General features: G+C 42.9%; 1 protein-coding gene across 1 annotated transcript in view; it reads right to left on the reverse strand.

Moving 5' to 3' along the window:
• LOC146354871 (parapinopsin-like) overlaps positions 1–11431 on the reverse strand; it is a 28659-nt gene extending 17228 nt beyond the window's left edge. The window contains 1 exon segment of the mRNA XM_084840030.1: positions 11104–11431. Within this exon segment, the coding sequence (XP_084696156.1) occupies positions 11104–11431 (328 nt within the window).
• Between the last annotated feature and the right edge of the window lie 8464 nt (positions 11432–19895).

The following is a 19895-nucleotide window of genomic DNA, read 5'->3' on the forward strand; positions in this document are numbered from 1 at the left end:
GAGGGTTCAGAGGAAGTCGACGGGGATGACCAGGGGGCTGGAAACAAAGCCCTATGAGGAGAGACTGAAAGAACTGGGCATGTTTGGCCTTGAGAGGAGAAGACTGAGGGGAGATAGGATAGTGCTCTTCAAGTATTTGAAAGGTTGCCACAGAGAGGAAGGCCAGGATCTCTTCTCAATCATCCCAGAGTGCAGGACGGAATAATGGGCTCAAGTTACAGGAAGCCAGATTTTGGCTGAACATCAGGAAAAATTTCCTGACTGTTAGAGCAATACAACAAGGGAACCAATGACCTAGGGAGGTAGTGGGCTTTCCCACACTGGAGCCATTCAAGACGAGGCTGGACAGCCATCTGTCAGGGATGCTCTGACTTGGATCATAGAACAGTAGGGTTGGAAGGGGCCTACAAGACCATAGAGTCCAATCCCAGGATTCCTGCAGTGAGCAGGGGGTTGGACTTAATGGACTTATAGGTCCAACCCTACAATTCTATGATTCTATGAAATGGATTAGTGATTTGGCTGCTGTAACTAAGCTTCTAGCCTCCTGTTCTTGTGAGTGTGTTGGATATGAATGGTAGGTGGAAAGTTATTATTGCTCAATTCATGTTCTTAGGGATAGGAGAAACTCACTAAGTGCTACCAAAAGTAATTAGCAAATATGATAGTATGATTTAATTGCACTGTACTAAATGATTACTGATGTTATAGTATTGTATTGTGTTATCTGTAGTAAAAGACTTAAGTGGTGGAGACTTTCTTCCATGTAAACAGGGTCATTCATTTTATTTATCAGAGACATGTTTAGAGCAACTTTTAGGGGCAAGCCCTCACAAGGTGACTTCGAACATACAGAAACACAAAATCAGTATTCAAATGTATCCATAAAACCACAATAAAATTAACAATAACACAGCAGTATCAGTAACAATGCCAATGTCTAGTCCAGCATATCAATGATAAAATCAATAAAAATAGCGAAATCTATCTCGGCATTAAGTCAGATAAAAAAATCTGATACATTTTCCTAAGAATAGGTGGTTCTAAACAAACCAGTCTTTAAAACCTGCTTAAAGGCCTGCAGTTATGGGACCATACATATTTTAGTTGGAATAGAATTTTTAAAATGTGGGGTCAGTTCAGAGAAGGCTCTGTCCCTTGTGCCTGCCAGCCTGCCAGGCACATGAGCAGGACCTCTAAGGCTGATCTTAAAGTGTGAGCAGGTTCATAGGGGTAGAGGCAGTCCTCCAAATAACCTGGCCCCAAACCATTTAGGATTTTAAAGGTCAATACCCGTACTTCAAATTGGGGCTGGAAATGCACCAGCAGCCACTATAACTAATGCAATGTTAGTGTCATAGGAGCGTAGGAAGCTGCCTTATACTGAGTCGGTACATCCAGTCCAGTACTGTGGACACTGACTTGCAGCAGCTTTACAGGGCTTCAGGCAAGATGCTTTCCCAGCCCTATCCCGAGATGGCAGGGATTGAACCTGGGGCCGTCTGCATGCAAAGCTTGTGCTCTGCTACTGAACTAGGACTGCTCCCTAAACACACTCTGATTTACTTGCCCTCTGCAGCCTCATTGTGCAGCAGTGAAGTTTCCAAGTTATCTTCAAAGGTTGCCCCATGCAAAGCGCATTAGAGTAGGCTGGATGTTACTAATATGTGGGTGAGTGAGACAAGGACTCTAGATAGACTGGTGTGCCAGCTGTAACCTAAGCTGGTAAAAGGCACTCCTAGCCACCACTACCACCTATGCTTCCACAAACAGTGCTGAATCCAGGAGAAACCCTGAGCTGTAAACCTGGTTGCAAACCTCCATCCAGATCAGCCAGCTTCCCCAGCAACAGCACCTCTGCCTTGGCTGCCTTTACATCAAAGAAAAAACCTGCATTCCTCCCGTTGTGGATCCTTTCTGCATTTGCAGCAGTGGCCACATGATTGCTGAGAGGGGAAGCATTTAATTTTCAAGGTTCATAGTACAACATCCCAACTTAAATAGTTCATTATTTTTGGATCTTTTTGAGATGGAATACCCGGGAAATACCTCTGGATGTGCCCCGGAGGTTCATGACATCATCTAAAGGCCCCACAAACTTTCGTGAGTGAGCAATCTCAATAGTAGGATAAAAGCTCCATGTGAAGAAGCCCATTGTCTTGGTTAATCTTCAGCTTGCTTGGCCTCATACACCCCCAAAGTGCCTCCAGACAGTAATTGAAGAGTGCCACAGCCTCCCTAGGATGAGTCAATGGAAACGAGAGGTAGAGCTGCATGTCATCTGCATACTGGTGATGCTGCAGCCCAAACATCCAGATGACTTCTCCCAGTGGTTTCATGTAGATGTCAAATAGCATGGGGAACAAAATAGAGCCCGGAGGCAACCCATAAGCCAAGAGCTGTTGGCAGAGCTTAGCAGGGCAGAGCAGAAGCTCCCAGTATCACCCTCTGAAGCAGACCCTGCAGGAAGGACTAATTCCACCACAACAACGTGCCTCCTAAACCCAACCTGCAAGGTGGGTTACCGTGGGCGAAGATATCAAAGGCTAACATGGCTGATGGTATTGAAAGTCACTGAGTTGTCTTAAGAAAACCAGCAGGGTTGTGCTACCCCATCCATTCCCTGGCATAAATTATCCAGTAAACTTTCAATAAAGGCCTCGCCATTGCCTCCTTCAGGGCAGTGGGGACCACACCTCCTCTCAGGAAGGCATTCACCACCTCCGAGTCATGAAATGATGACATAACCCAGCGATAATGAATCTGCAAGAGTCCAAGCATTTTTTGCACAATGGTCATACATGGTTTCCCCTTCATGGATCACTGCCTTGTTGTGGCGAAGGGGCTTGTGTAACTCAATGAAGCCATAAGCTATGCCGTGCAGGGCCACCCAAGACGGACAGGTCATGGCAGAGAGTTCTGACAAAATGTGGTCCACTGGAGAAGGAAATGGCAACCCACTCCAGTATTCTTGCCAAGAAAACCCCATGGAACGTATCACAAGGCTAAAAGATATGACGCCGGAAGATGAGACCCTCAGGTCGGAAGGTGTCCAATATGCTACTGGGGAAGAGCAGAGGGTATTTCCAAGTAGCGCCAGAAAGAGTGAAGTGGCTGGGCCAAACCCGAAAGGACACTCAGCTGTGGATGTGTCTGGTGGTGAAAAGAAAATCCGATGCTGTAAAGAACAATATTGTTTAGGAACCTGGAATGTCAGATCAATGAATCAAGGTAAGCTGGAGGTGGTCAAACATGAGATGGCAAGATTGAACATCGACATCTTGGGAATCAGCGAACTAAAATGGACAGGCATGGGCGAATTTAATTCAGGTGACCATTATATCTACTACTGTGGGCAAGAATCCCTTAGAAGAAATGGAGTAGCACTCATAGTCAACAAAAGGGTGGGAAAAGCAGGACTGGGGTACCATCTTAAAAATGACAGAATGATCTCAGTACGAATCCAAGGCAAACCATTCAACATCACAGTAATTCAAGTCTATGCCCCAACCACTGATGCCGAAGAAGCTTAGGTTGATCGGTTCTATGAAGACCTACAACACCTTCTAGAACTAACACCAAAAAAAGATGTCCTCTTCATCATAGTGGATTGGAATGCTAAAGTAGGAAGTCAAGAAATCACCGGGATAACAGGCAGGCATGGCCTTGGTGTACAAAATGAAGCAGGACAAAAGCTAATAGAGTTTTGCCAAGAGAACATGCTGATCATAGCAAACACTCTTTTCCAACAGCACAAGAGGCGACTCTACACATGGACATCACCAGATGGTCAATATCGAAATCAGATTGATTATGTCCTTTGCAGCCAAAGATGGAGAAGCTCCATACAGTCAGTAAAAACAAGACCTTGAGCTGACTGTGGCTCAGATCATGAGCTGCTTCTTGCAAAATTTCGGCTTAAATTGAAGAACGTCAGGAAAACCACTAAACCGTTCAGGTATGACCTCAATCATATCCCTTATGAATATACAGTGGAGGTGAGGAATAGATTTCAGGGATTAGACCTGATAGACAGAGTGCCTGAGGAACTATGGACGGAGGTCCGTAACATTGTTCAGGAGGCAGCAACGAAATCCATCCCAAAGAAAAAGAAATGCAAGAAAGCAAAGTGGCTGTCTGATGAGGCTTTACAAGTAGCTCACGAAAGAAGGGAAGCGAAAAGCAAGGGAGAAAGGGGAAGATATACCCAACTGAATGCAGAGTTCCAGAGAATAGCAAGGAGAGACAAGAAGGCCTTCTTAAATGAACAATGCAAAGAAATCGAGGAAAACAACAGAATGGGAAAGACTAGAGATCTCTTCAAGAAAATTGGAGATCTCAAGGGAACGTTTTGTGCAGACGGGCATGATCAAGGACAAAGAAGGCAGGGACCTAACAGAAGCAGATGAGATTAAGAAGAGGAGGAAAGAATACACAGAAGAACTATACAGGAAAGATCTGAATGTCCCTGATAGCCATGATAGTGCGGTCACTGAACTTGAGCCGGACATCCTAGAGAGTGAAGTCAAGTGGGCCTTAGGAAGCATTAGCAACAACAAAGCTAGCGGAGATGACAGTATTCCAGCCGAGCTATTTAAAATCCTAAAAGATGATGCTGTTAAAGTGCTGCATTCAATATGCCAACAAATCTGGAACACTCAACAGTGGCCACAAGACTGGAAAAGGTCAGTTTACATTCCAATTCCAAAGAAGGGCAACGCCAAAGAGTGTTCAAACTACCGCACCATTGCGCTCATTTCACATGCCAGCAAGGTGATGCTCAAAATCCTACAAGCTAGGCTTCAGCAGTATGCGAACCGAGAACTACCGGAAGTACATGCTGGGTTTAGAAGAGGCAGAGGAACTAGAGATCAAATCGCCAACATTCGCTGCATCATGGAGAAAGCAAGAGAATTCCAGAAAAACGTCTATTTCTGCTTCATTGACTACGCTAAAGCCTTTGATTGTGTGGATCACAACAAACTGTGGCAAATTCTTAAGGTGATGGGAGTACCAGACCACCTTACCTGTCTCCTGAGAAACCTGTACGAGGGTCAAGAAGCAACAGTAAGAACCAGACATGGAACAACCGATTGGTTCAAAATTGGGAAAGGAGTACGACAAGGCTGCATATTGTCACCCTGCTTATTTAACTTATATGCAGAGTACATCATGAGAAATGCCGGGTTGGATGAATCAGAGGTCGGAATTAAGATTGCTGGGAGAATTATCAACAACCTCCGATATGCAGACGATACCACCCTAATGGCAGAAAGCGAAGAGGATCTCAAGAGCCTCTTGTTGAGGGTGAAAGAGGAGAGTGCAAAAGCTGGTTTGAAACTCAACATTAAAAAAACGAAGATCATGGCATCTGGCCCCATCACTTCCTGGCATATAGAAGGGGAAGAAATGGAAGCAGTGACAGATTTTACTTTCTTGGGCTCCAAGATCACCGCAGACAGTGACTGTAGCCATGAAATTAAAAGACGCTTGCTCCTTGGGAGGAAAGCTATGGCCAACCTAGACAGCATAGTAAGAAGCAGAGACATCACCTTGCCGACAAAGGTCCGTCTAATCAAAGCTATGGTTTTCCCAGTAGTAATGTATGGCTGTGAGAGCTGGACTATAAGGAAGGCTGAGCGCCGAAGAATTGATGCTTTCGAACTGTGGTGCTGGAGAAGACTCTTACGAGTGCCCTGGACTGCAAGGAGGTCCAATCAGTCCATCCTAAAGGAAATCAACCCTGAGTGCTCATTGGAAGGACAGATAATGAAGCTGAAGCTCCAATATTTTGGCCACCTAATGCGAAGAGAAAACTCCCTGGAAAAGACCCTGATGCTGGGAAAGACTGAAGGCAAAAGGAGAAGGGGACGGCAGAGGATGAGATGGCTATATAGCATCACGGATGCAATGAATATGAACTTGAGCACGCTCCGGGAGAGAGCGCAGGACAGGAAGGCCTGGCGTGCTATGGTCCATGGGGTCACGAAGAGTCGGACACGACTGAACGACTGAACAACAACAACATACATGGTTTATTCTTTGGATGCTGAAAATCTGTCCGCTCCCTATAACATTAAAATTATATGTATATTAAAATTTTAAAGTGCGTACGTGTGAGAAAGGACAATTTGTGGGAGATGGTGTAGCAGCCAAGAACAGAGGCTATGGAAAAGTGAGTACTGGGTGGTGCATTCCTTTGGCAAAAGAAGTCTAGTCTACAAGATTTTCAAGTAAAGTAATACCACACAAAACTGCAATTGATGAAAATATACAGTGGATGTTTTCCATTATCAGTTTTCTAAACTATAATTGACACGACGTGTTTAGCATCCCTTCCTCGTCCTTATCCTCATTCTTTCTCTAAATGCTTTGCACATAACTATGTTGTGAGGCATGCCAGAAACTTTGTTATGCTGCTTAGCCACTTTAAATAGCCAAGCAGCCATGCATATAGGATGGGCCATAGCTCAGCGGTAGAACATATGCTTTGCATGTCGAAGGCCTCAGGTTTGATCCTGATCATCTCCAGGTAGGGCTGGAAAAACTCCTGTCCAAAACCCTGGAGAGCCACTGCCAGTCAGTGTTGACAATACTGGGCTAGATGGACCCATGGTTTGCGTCAGTATAAGGCAGCTTCCCATGTTTCTAAGCAATAAGAAGGGTCTTGAGGGCAGACTAGGATGCTCCTGTGGCTTTGGCAGGACGTTGCAAATGCCTTGGTTTGGTGCCTCTGTTCTCATGGCTGCAATGGCTCCTTCTCCATATGATGTAAAACACCTGCAGTCAGAATATAATTTTGACTGTTTGTGTACCTGTCCACTTTTGCCTTCTATGAGCAAAACTCCTATCTAAAGCTTCAGTTTAGTTAAGGCTTTTAATCACAGTTTGCCCCTGTTGCTGTGAGACCTACCATCAACAAACTCTCTCAAGTAGCTCAATCAAATTAAGATACAGTCCTCAAGACCCAGGCTCCCTGGGCGGGTTTGCCTAATCACTTACATATACAGTCCATCCATGAAGGAGGTCGAGGAAGGGTTGGCTTCTTGGCTCCTCATTCTGAATGCCTAGTGCCTGGGAATCTTGCTTCACTTTTCCTGGTACTTCACAAAGCTAAGTTCATTTCACACTCTGCATTGAAGAAAGCGACTCTTCAGAAATATTTCTCAAAGCAACTGTTTTCATCTTGTGGGTCACTTCCATCCAAGAGAATTTCATCTAGTGCTTTTCACATGTCAAGTATCTTTCATATTTCAAGCATCAGTATGAAAAAAAACACCTTTGCTGAAACTACTAAAGCTGCTATTTTTGATTTGTTTGCCTGGAGCTGGGTTCTTGTAACAACTGTTCTCAAGAAATGTTCCTCTATTGTGAAAATATCTTTTGTACATAGACGAACTGCTGGATGATTTTTTTTTTATTTTTTTTTAGCAATAGCCCTTGGTATTGCAACAGCTAACTGAATATGTGCTTTCTAGGTTGGCAATTATTTCAGCTGAGCTCTCTTTGACAAGAAGCATAGAATTGTTGACAATGTAGCAGATGACATTTCATCTCATAAAGTCACAAAAATGTTTGAGAAGAAATGCAGCATCTAAAAAAGAACATGGACACATCTTGTTCAATAAAGGATAAACATAAAAACAAGTTAGTTTGAACATGGTTTGTTCCTTGAACATATTGGGTTGGATCTAGATGTCGCCATGCTCAGAGTAGACTCACTGAAATCAATGGGACTAAAATTAGACTAAGTTGGTTTCAGTGGGAATACTCTAAGCATGAGTAAGTCTGGATCCAACCCATAGACCTGATTTGCACATAACACCAAATTGTACATTACTTTATTCTTGGGTTAACTTGGTTGTTTAACCCCTAAACAACTCAGAGTGCCCAGGTTCAGACATCATGAGAGCAACCTACAATCTGGGTGATTGTAGGTTGTAAAATGAAAGTGGAAGCGAAGATCATACCGGAGGCAACACGCTCATTCGCTCTGGCTCATGTCCAGCAAATCATGGGTTCATTAACCCACAATTTGCCATTCCGTGCAAAGCTGTTGATTGTTTTGTTTTGGCGATTAAAATGTAAGCTTAATACTTTATTTCTATGTTTTGTCATTGTTAAGAGCATGCAGTATGAGCCAGGAAGTCCCTGGCTGAAATCTTAGCCATGAGCTCACCGAGAGGCCTCTATTGTTCAGGGCTGTTTATTTTATGTTTATTTTATTTTTTATTTCATTTTAATAAAATGTTATGAAAGTTGGTTCCATAAATAATGCATCACATGTAACATTGTCTTCACTACATTCAGGCTGAAAGATGGCATGTGAAGTGCTTTGAGCATTTATAAAAATGCTAGGGGTTAGATCCAGGCTTTGAGTAGACCAACTGAAATCAGTGGGCAGAATCCAGCGGAGCACTTCTGCCCCCACTGATGCCCTTCTGCCCTGCCAATTCACTTTCACAAGCAGTGGGTCCCACCGATTCTGTAGTGCAAGTGGGACCCACCACTTATGCAAGGGAGACTGAGCGCTTCCTAGAGGAAGCCCCGGGGCTAGAGGAAGCCCCAAAATGAGCGGAAACACTTGTTTCTGGAAGGAGGCAGGCGGCAGACCCCCCTCATGCGAGCTCTGTCAACCTGCCTCCTGCCAGAAACCAGCATCTCTGCTCATTTCCAGTTGCCCTGGAAGCACTAAATCGCAGTTGCACAAGCAGTGGGGGCTGCTTGCGCAAGGGAATTGTCAGGGTGTAGGAGAAATGGCAGGGCCTTAAGCACCCCACTGGATTCTGCCCTATGGGGCTTAATTTACTCATTACTAAAATCACATTGCAATGAATATGAGAGCCAGTATGGTGTAGTGGTGAGAGTGTTGGACTAGGAGTCGGGAGATCCGGGTTCTAGTCCCCATTCGGCCATGGAAGCTCGCTGGGTGACTTTGGGCCAGTCACAGACTCTCAGCCCAACCCACCTCACAGGGTTGTTGTTGTGAGGATAAAATGGAGGAGGAGGATTATTGTGTAAGCTGCCTTGGGTTCCTTAAGGAGGAAAAAAGGCGGGATATAAATGTAATAAATAAATAAATAAATAAATAAATAAATAAATAAATATGAATTTGAGCACACTCCGGGAAAGAGCGGAGGACAGGAAGGCCTGGCGTGCTATGGTCCATGGGGTCACGAAGAGTCGGACACGACTTAACGACTGAACAACAGCAACAAAATCCCATTGATTTTAATGGGCCTAAGTATGACTAAGTTTTGATCCAATCTATGATTTTAAAGTATTGTTATTATTTTACAAAGATGGAGCAAAGACAGGATTTGATAAAGGAGGAGTGAGGCTATAATAGAGGAGGGTTGTTTGGTTAAAGTTAGCCTATTTAATAGAATTTTAAGGGTATTGTGTTTATTTTATTTTGTTTGAAAAATGGAGAAGAACTAACTTGGTCAAATGCTCTGGCAAGTTGTATTTCAGCAGCTAAGCATGCAATCCACTATGCTTTTACTTTATGTATTATTAAATATTATTATTAAGTAATACAAAGTGGACCACAAAGGAAACTGTGATACTCAATGAATTGCCAAGTTATCATGGAAACAAACACCTTTACAATCCACAGTACCTCTGTATCAGGATCATTTTAAAGGCACCCCGTTATATAACCATGTATGTAGTGCTGTCTACTTCCTGCTATCCTCTTACACATATTGGTGATGGTTCTTCTATTCTTGCTCTATGCTGTATTCATTTACTTTGCAACAGTCCATCCTGCACTAGCTTCTGGAGCAGGTGTGTTAGTAAATTATCAAACTTCTTCTTCTTCTTCTTCTTCTTCTTCTTCTTCTTCTTCTTCTTCTTCTTCTTCATAGTTACAGGAAGGCAGATTCTGGCTGAACATCAGGAAAAACTTCCAGACTGTTAGAGCAATACGACAATGGAACCAATTACCTAGGGAGGTGGTGGGCTCTCCCACACTGGAGGCGTTCAAGACGAGGCTGGACAGCCATCTGTCAGGGATGCTCTGACTTGGATTCCTGCATTGATCAGGGGGTTGGACTCAATGGTCTTATAGGTCCCTTCCAACCCTACTATTCTATGATTCTTCTTCTTCTTCTTTAGTAGTAGTAATAATAATAATAATAATAATAATAATAATAATAATAATAATAATATTTAATAGCATATTGAAGCTCACAGTGGATCTGGTTGTACTTATTGCAGAACAGCAAAAAGTTACTGTCTGTATAGGTGGCATGACTGGAAGGAAATGCAATGCTTGGATTCAGATTTAGAGCTACTTAGAGTAGTCCATTTGATTTCAATGGGTCTACTCTAAGTAGGACTAAATTTGGATCCAACACAATGGCATTAGCTGCTTGTATTTGCATGCATGCATGCACACTAGAGCTGAGATGGCCCTCTCCCATTCAGAGAGAAACCTGGGGGAAGGGGCTGAAATTTGAAGCACTCTACTGCATATTGTACATGCCTGTGTATTTTAAAAGGACAAGTTGGGACAGTGGTTTATCAAGGGCAGGTACCAGAAAATTGGGACTGTCTTTGGTAAGCAGAGACTTTGTGCCATTAACACCTATGAGAATACTCAAAAACTATTCCAGAATAAATGATTTGTGAAATGATTGCCACATATGAAGTAAATAAAGACAATGTTATTCCTATTTCTTAGGTAATTCAAAGGAAAGCAAAAGGGGGCACTTGTTTTCTGGAGGGATACACCAACTGATTTAATACCAAAGTCAGAGATGGATTGCAAAGGTCTTCCTTTGATCCCATTTTGCAGATTTCACCATTATGCAAAGCTAGGGCAGATGTAATTTTATTTTTAAACATCATTCCATCTACTAAAAAGATGATGATAAAAATTATGCAAGACCTAAAACACACATCTAAAGTGTAAGCATAACTCTTGCTATAATACAGAGAAATGTAAACAACTGACCAGCATTATGATTGCTAGCCATTCTAGTATTTCAACAATCTTGCTGAAATCTCTGACTCTTCCTACTGAACAATGAGGAACAATGAGCCAATCAATGGCTCTCTTCTAATTCTTTGACAAATCAACTTTGCACATGTACTCACCAAAAAATGCCATAGCAAAACCTTTGGTGATGCAGCCAATTCTACCCAGGTTGTAATAACCAACAGCATTTGTTTCTACGTTCAGGCTTCCACCCAACAACGCTGCTCCAAGGTCTGCTATGCCTAAATTGACCAGGGAATAGTTGATGGGCTGATGAAGCTGTCTGTACTTGATAGTTACTGCAGTAACCGTTGTATTCAAAATGACTGATAAAGTGCAAGATGTTGCCATAATAATTGCTATTATAGTATAACTAATACGGGGCACCAAGACCACTCGTCCTGCGCTAATGTTCACTGACAGAGTGCCAGTGTCCAGAGAATCCATTTGTTGTTAGGATATCAAACCGAAATAAAGACTTGTTTTTATGCCTGCACGGCTCCAGCTCTTTGCTTTGTGCTACCTGTCAGTCTCCAGTCATTCTTTCCTCTGGATGACTCTGAAACCTCCCTTCTCATTCAGTGTTTCCAGGGGCACGATATTCGAAGGATTAAACAACCTTTAAAGCAAATCCTTAGATCCAGATTTCTTTGATCATAATTCTCCCCTTGTCATTCATTCTCTAATTAATCTAACGCTACACTCATCATAATTACTGCAGCAGAGAAATATGTCTTGCGTAGAACTTTGTATTTTTCCTAGGGCTGTGAAGTGAATAATTCATTTTAAGAATGAACCTGTGCAATCTACATGCATTTGGCAAAAGCAGTTTCTTTAATAAGAATAATCAATTATGTTTTTTTTCCTCTCCTCCCTGATAGGCTGAGTGAATCTTTCCACCTGGGTTCCTCATATCAACTGGAAAGACAGAATGAAAGGGGACAGAATAGAGATTACAGCCCTTTCTGTTTCATTCCCTAAATTCTCTCTTCATGCTCTCTGCAGATGGTACCCTTGACAATGTAGCTGTCTATAAATTGGCTCAGTATTTATTTACCCTCAGAAAAGAACCTCAATATACAAGTGGCGTCCTTGACAAGCAAACAAATGTGGAAAGAGCATTGCTGGTCCAGTAATAATTGCATGTCATCAGTTCTATATCGCATGTGCTTTGGGCAGCTTCTGTTGTAGGTTTGCCATGGCACAAACCCAAAACTTTTAATATGTATGTGGTGCTTGCTATGAAGCATACAAGCTCAGGCCCCAAGTGTGCGCTATTTGTGGTGAGTCATCTTTTAACACATAATTAAGGGAAACTGGTGCCTTTCATTGCACCAGTTTCCCTTCTACTGCATGTAAAATTTTCTTCTTGCCATTTCCAAATATTTTTCTTCAGCAATCACCCAATCCTTCTGCTGCAGTTCACTGTCATCAGTGGAACAGCGATGCAGAATAATGTCAATGATGCACATCATTGTTATTATTGTTATAGTGATGCAAATTATTATCATAAGAGCCAGGATCCCTGGTTACCACTAGCCAGACTTCAATACCTTACTCCCTGTGCCACCGTGGCAGCTCACCAGAGGATGGAGCCATTAAGCCATTTATGTGTTGCTCTGGGGTACCAATAGGGATGTCGGAGGCATCTGTCCGGGATCAGCATGGGCCCCTGGACTTTGGCTCATTTTCCTGCAGGCTGGCCCAACTCAATCTGAATCTAGTCAGGCCAGTTTGTGGATATGGGGTTTTTAATTGGGGGGGATAGCAAATTGCAGCTGCAATTGCACAAATTATGCAAATCACAGCAGAAAATTGTGCAAATTATGCAAATTGCAACTGCAATTTGTGCAAATTGTGATTTATGCATTTTTAAAAAAACCCACAAAAACCAAACATTTCCCAGATTTCAGGAAGAAACCTGTAGCTTGGCTTGCAAATGCAAGCCAAGTCGGGGGCATGCAGAAATGCAGCAAGCTCAAAAAGGGCTGGATTTCCTGGTGATGTGTGAGTCCTGTGGTATTAAACGGTATGCCCCCTCGCCGCCACCAGCAAGACTGACTTTCCAACAACAACATGTCACCAGAATAAACCCAGTGTGATGTAATAATAGATAGAGACATGGTTCGAATGTCATGCCAAGCCACGGTGGGTTGTTATCATGGGTGGTTGCAGGCTGGCTTAGTGTGACATCTGAACCCAGAGCGTTTTTTCCATTGTGGGCTGTTTTTTTGCAAACAAGCCACCCAGAGAACCCATGGCTTGTAGTAGGCTTGTTTTGGGTGGCTTGTTCTCAGTGTGGCATCTGTCATCTGAACCTGGTAGGGCAATTTTACTGTGGGTTGTCAGGAATGGCTAGAGAGCTGCCTGGCAACAGCAGAAAAAAACCCTGCCATACCTTGCGATCTTGCAAGTGCCACCACCATTAACCCTCATCCCTTCTCAGCTCTCTCCACCTCAGGAATAATTTTTATTTTTTTTTCACAGAAATCTTGAGAAAGGACACTGGAGAGTGTCTTGAACATGTTTGCGATTTTCCCCCAAGTCTTGCTGAAGTGCACAGGAGTGTCTCCTGCTAAGAGTTTTGTGTAATTTCCCCCTCAGTTTGACTGCTCTCCCTTGAAATTTATTCAATTTACCCCTCCATTTTACCACTCTGCCTTGAAATTTGTGCAATTTCCCCCTCCGTTTTACTGGTCTGCCATGAAAGTTGTGAGTGTTTACTGATTCACTTCACTTGTCTGCCTTGAAATTTGCATATGTTTGCCCACTCAGTCCCTGCTCTGCCTTGAAACTTGCATATGTTTAGCGATCCCATTCACTGCTCTGTAAGCCATATATATATTTGCAGCTGACAATGGAGATCAATGGAGGGAAGCAACAAGCATGAAGTGGCGGTCATGTGTGTGTGGGGGAGAGTTGAAAGTGGTTGGCGGTTGCAGGAGAGAAGCTTTAGGAGTAGGTGTTACTACTTCAGTAGAACATGAAGCAGTTTTTTTTTTTTTAAAAGGTGTTTGCTAGTAAGGGAAGCTCCAAAGTGGAGAATGAAGTTGACAAAGACATTGACAAGAGGAGAATATGGCTATGCTCAGCTCAATAGTGAACAGGTGGTCTTGCAGTCCTGCACACTTGCACAAGACCCCTAAAATTAAATTAAAACAACATGTTCAAATGCGTTCCCATGTTCATAAGGGCTCAGAAACTTAAATCCCTTTGGTGATCTGATGCTGGGGCGGGGGGGGGGGGGGAGAGAATTCTTCTCTTGAGCCGGCAATCCCAGCAGTCCAATTGCAGAAAGGGTGCTGATGCAGGGACCAAGGAAGTGAGGATTTCTGCCACAAAGACCCCTGGGATATGTGCTGGCATCAGCCAGGAGGACTGAGTGGGGTGGAGGGAGAAACAAGCCATGGCAAACTGCTGAGTGAGTAATTGTCTCTCAGGTGTAATGGACAAGCCACCCCCCCACCATTGCTTATTCTCAGGATGGCTTAGTATGACATGCGAACCCGCCCAAAGTGTCAGGGAGACCTAGATTCAAATCCATGGGGCTTGCTGGTTGACTTAAGGCCAGTCACTATCTCTCAGCTAGCCTGCCTCACAGAGTTGTTGGGAGGATAAATAGTGTGTGTGTGTGTGTGTGTGTGATAAATATTGCCCTAGGAGAAAGAGCTGGATACACGTATTTTATTTTTATTTTTTATTCATTTCTAAAATGTATAAATTATCTTGCATCCACAAGGGATCCCAGGATGGTATGCACAACATTAAAACAAACAAAGAAATCCAATATAAACACCATACAATTACACATTAAAAGACAAATGAAAACAGCAACTCTTCAACCAGAAAGCCAAACAAAAACACAACAATCAATATAGTTTGAAAAATAAATTACATATCAAATGGGAAAACTCTAAAATATTAAAAAAGTAATATGTTAAAATGCTTGGGCAGAAATAAAGTTTTAATTTGGTGATGAAAAGTAAACAAAATTGGTGCCAATCGTATCGCCTGTGGGAGGGCATTCTGAAGTCAGGGCGTCACCAAAGAGAAGGACTTCTCCTTTGTAAATGCATAGCATACGTCTTCTGCTGATGGTATTCAGAGAAGGGCCTCCTCTGGAAATCTTGTGCACACGCAGGATAGCATGGAAGGAGGTGGTCCCAGTCCCTGTAGGGCTTGAAAAGTAATAACCATCACCTTGAAATGGGCTCAACAGTGAATAGGGAGCCAGTATAATTCCTTAAGAATTGGTGTAACATGGCTCCACTGCGATGAACCAGTCAAAGTTTGTGGAAGTGGAAGTTTCTGACCCATTCATTTTCAAGGGCATCCCCGTGTAGAATACATTCAAGTAATCCAGCCTAGAGGCTACCAGAGCATGAATCACTGTGGCAAGGTCAGATAAAATAGCACAAGATCTCTCTGAACTTTTTGGTGCTCATGAATTAGACTAGACCAATAAGAATTCATACCGAAGCATAATTAATTTAGCTGCCACAATCTCACTCTCTGATTTATATCTAGAAGTAGGGCATGCACTACACAAAGTGATATAAGTCTATGCACATGTTTGTACACATCTATCCTCTGTTTTATATAGTGATGTGTTTCAAGTGGTGATGAGGCCTGACGGTTTAGAAAGCACCTTTGAACCCCTGGAGCAAACCACAAAACTGTTAAATAAAGCAAATGTGTATCTAGCAAAGCAGAACACAAATTCAAGTAGATAAAAACAAAACATTAGGGTTGTAATCCTGAACATACTTAAAAGGGAGAAAGCCCACTTAACACAGTGGGACTTGCTTCTATAAAAAGCATTCTACCCCACATGCTGGCTGGAGGGGATGCTGGGAGTTATAATGCATCACATCTGGAGGGCACGAGTTTGGGAAAAGCTGCTGTAGCCAGGGTGAAAATCTAACTTTCAAAGAAAATCACACAGATTTTTAAAAAAGTCTATTCTGTCACACAGCTGCATACATTCATGGAAAATATCAAAGTGGGGATCAGATAAACCTGTAACAAAATCCTATTTCTTAAAAAGGAAGAGATAGCAATACTTTGATGCAGCATGACTTTACAAAACCATGTGGGGGTAAGGTTCTGGTGCTATCTCTAGAATCCATTTGAAATTTCAGTCCTTAGAATTAGATAAGCAGTGTGCAGTTAAAACAAGAGAATCTAGGTGGAGATGTAGTCAGCTGAGGCTCTCATTAGCAAATTTAGAGAAATGTCAGCATGGATAGTGATTGAAATGTCTGGTGGGATAGATAAATTAATGTTCAAAGGTAAGACAGGGAAATAGGTACATGGAGTTACTGAGAGACTTGGTCACCTGTGGCTTTTCCATTCAAATGGTTATTTACATAATCAAATGGCTACCCAGCTAATCTATAATATCCGACTTCCATGCCCCCAAAAGCACTCCAAAAAGAAGGAAAAATCCATTGTGCCAACTCCTCGACAAGACAGTAGCTAAGCCCCCTAACCTGTTGTATTTACTTCAGTTGAAGAAACTGTAGCTGCAAGAAGTGAAGTAGGATGGTGCCAAAGCTCCCAGAAAGATTCTGTCCTTTGGCATATATGGGTGGAGCCCGGAGTGCACAAATGACAGCTGGCAAGTTGTAAGAGGGAGCAGGACCGATCCCACCGTTAGGCAGAGTGAGGCAACTGCCACAAGTAGCAGATATTGGTGGGGGGCAGCAAGCCCTCAGGAGCACGCTGTGTCATCACTAGTGTCAAAAGAAGATGCAACCACCAGCTTCTGTGCATGGAATTTGCGGGGGGGGGGTGTCCTTTGCCTCAGGCTGCAAAGTGTCTTTGTCTGGCCTGGCGATAGAGCTACGGCAAGGTTGATTTACACTTCTTGTGCATGTCATCTAGGCAACCTGTGTAGCAACTCCTGCAGAAACCCTTTTGCAGAATTTTCCAGATGATACATGACATGAAAATAAGTTGAGGACAGCACAACCCCCCCACTCCATAATGACTCAAACGGTATCCCATTCTTGCACGACCCCCTGCTAACTTTAAACTTTGTAGTTACTTAAAGCCATCGCTGTCTCTGTACCCTTAATGTTATGGGTAAATTGCTGCTTCAGGATTTTCAGGGACAGTGAACAGATTGTTCTTCAGCTTGCCTAATATTGCAATTAATATCATTATGTTAATATGAAATATTAATGTGCTGGGTCATTAATTGTAACACTGTCAGCATGTTCTTATTAATGCATTTACCTTGGTAAAAACGCTAATATTTAGCAGTGCATTTGCATATGTTATGCCTGTTAAGTAGAACAGCTCTTTCATGCTTTGGGGCAGGGAGCGGGGAGCATTTTTGAAGGTAAGAATAGAGGCAACATGGATGATTAACATAATCACTTGATTGCTCAGTGGGCCCTCTGATCCTGGGAGGGGAGAGCATGTCACTGATGATCTGGTTATGCACGATATTTTGTACCTTCATAACAGCTTGTCTTGGAAATACGTGAATGTGTAGACTTGTGCTACATCTGTTAAAGCGGTGACAGCATCACATGGAGATCTGGCAGCCATGTTGGCCCATGGCTTGAGAACTTGAGAGGAAGACTTGAAAACTCTCAGGGTAGATGAAGAGCAGCATTGCTTGTCCTATTTTAGGAAGAGCAGCATTGAAGAGCAGCATTGCTTGTCCTATTTTATGTATCCTGTGATTTTGTTATAACAGACCAACTTGGCTCCCAGGACGTGATGCAATGATGCTGCCACTTTAACTGGGGTAGCACACACAGAGGCTTGCAATGTAATACCTGTAGCAGCATTAAAGCCAGCATTCGTTGCTTTTAATACCCAGCTTGGTAGATCGTCTATGTTTTTCTTTTGTATTTTATTTTAATTGTGGTTTTAATGCATTTTGTACACTGCCCTCTGGTTTGACAATGAGGCATATAAATATTTTAAATGCATAAATAAACCTTACCCCTACTGTCCTTGTGATAAACAGGGCTGCTTCTACTTGCAGCCTAGGTTGGGTGCCTGGTACCTCGCCTAGGAGAATCCTAATGTGCACTAACAAGAGTTAGTTAATGTGCACTAACAACAAGAATCCTAATGTGCACTAACAACCTAATGTGCATATAACATCCTAATGTGCACTAACATTAGTGTTAATGTGCACTAACATGTGCACTAAAGAATACAATTTCTTTTGTATTTCTTAGGCGTTTTGTATTCTCATAATGATCAGATCCTAGTATTTGTTACTATTCCCACCCATGATCACTGCCAAAGCCGCCATTTCCTAACCAGCAGCAGCCCCTTTGGCTGCACCTGCACTACTGAGAAGGAAATCCAACTTAAATTTTAAAGCAGCCTTCTAAATATGTGGCTTTACCAAACCACAGAAAAATATAGATTAATATGAGCCAGTAGGTTCTGGATTGTAAATGATAAATTATATGGAAAATTAGCTCTCTTCATTTTATCATTTATCATTTTATATGTAATATTTGTAACTTGCTTTTCTTTCCCAAAAGAAACACAAATGGCTAACGGAAAAAGCAACCAGTGGCACAGACTCAAGGTAACCAGCCTGTCTTAAAGATGCTTATTAGGAGGTAAGGCCCACTGAAATCGATGGGACTGATTTCAGGGCTGAACACGCGTGCGACATCACATTATCTTGCAGACTCGCAAGATGGGAATCTTTATGGAAATGCGACCATAGCTGGGCTACAGCTGAGAGAGTGCGGATGCTTCCAGGTGAGGCTTTTATTGTGCAATCACCCTCCCTTAAACCTAGAATTTTACAAGGGGTCCAGAAGTCATAGATGCTTCTTCACCAGGGCGAGGGACAAGAAGGGTGCATTGGCTGCTGTGCCAACAGTCCAAATATGAAAATGAAAATAAGGCAGAGGGACCTGATGGTCTACTTCAGTCTTCCCTAATCCAGCACCCTCCAGACGATGCTGGCTAGGGATTATGGGAGTTATAGTCCCACACATCCAGAGGGTGCTAGGCTGAGGAAGACTGGTCTACTGTCTTGTGATATCACAATGGCCATTTAGCCTGTTCCTGCTCAGGAGCAGGACATTTTGGTGTGTTTCTCCCAGGCTTCCCAAACGCAATAGTATAGGCGTCATCCTCCTCCTCTCTTGTCTGTTAACAGTGAAGTGCCTCAGGAAGAGCCAGGAGTAATAAAGTGAACAGACAGATTCATGGGTGACCTGCAAAGACATCTGGGACATTATTGTTTTGAAAAGGATACAGTTGTGGAAACATTCAATGTTTGAATAAGGTCTGATTAAGAGCATCAAAGTAAAGCCGAAGCTTTGTTCTGGCCAACAACTGTATTTAATAAAAAGTTGATCTGAGTCAAGCAGCTCTGGGTTCTTGCTTGGGGATACTTGTTGCTGACTGTGCTTGTCTATTCTACTTCCTGGCACTTTTCTCTTTCTCTGCTTGTTGCCTGCCATCTGCCTCTTCTACTGCCAGAAGTTGCAGCATTGGTGGTCCTGTCATGTACTCGCTGTCATCCCGAATCCACGGGCATGTATAGATGCACATTGATCAAAGCAGACATCACTTGGAAGCCAACATGATGACCGTCTTAAGGTCAATCCTATCTTCCTCACTGTTCAGTGACTCTTTTGATATCTGTGTACATAGGCACAGTGCATTCCTGTATGTATTTGAAGCATTTTTCCCCCTGCCCTTTGGCCCCAAAGAGTTCCCAGAATGACTTACAAAGAACTAAATCTAAAAAGACATGACACAAAAGGAAGGGGGACTGGGAGGGAGGAGGAAAAAAGCAAACCTATTGCTTAGTTACAGAGTTCAGCAGGTAGTAATTCAGCAGGTCATGGAGATGGATCAAAACACAGTGGAGGGGCTGTTGCTTTCTTTCTGTCCAACGGCCTTCAGTGGCAGT

The sequence above is a fragment of the Heloderma suspectum genome, chromosome 2, assembly GCF_057233095.1.
Source record: "Heloderma suspectum isolate Gila_16-S chromosome 2, 16-S_ref, whole genome shotgun sequence".
Taxonomy (NCBI): Eukaryota; Metazoa; Chordata; class Lepidosauria; order Squamata; family Helodermatidae; genus Heloderma; species Heloderma suspectum.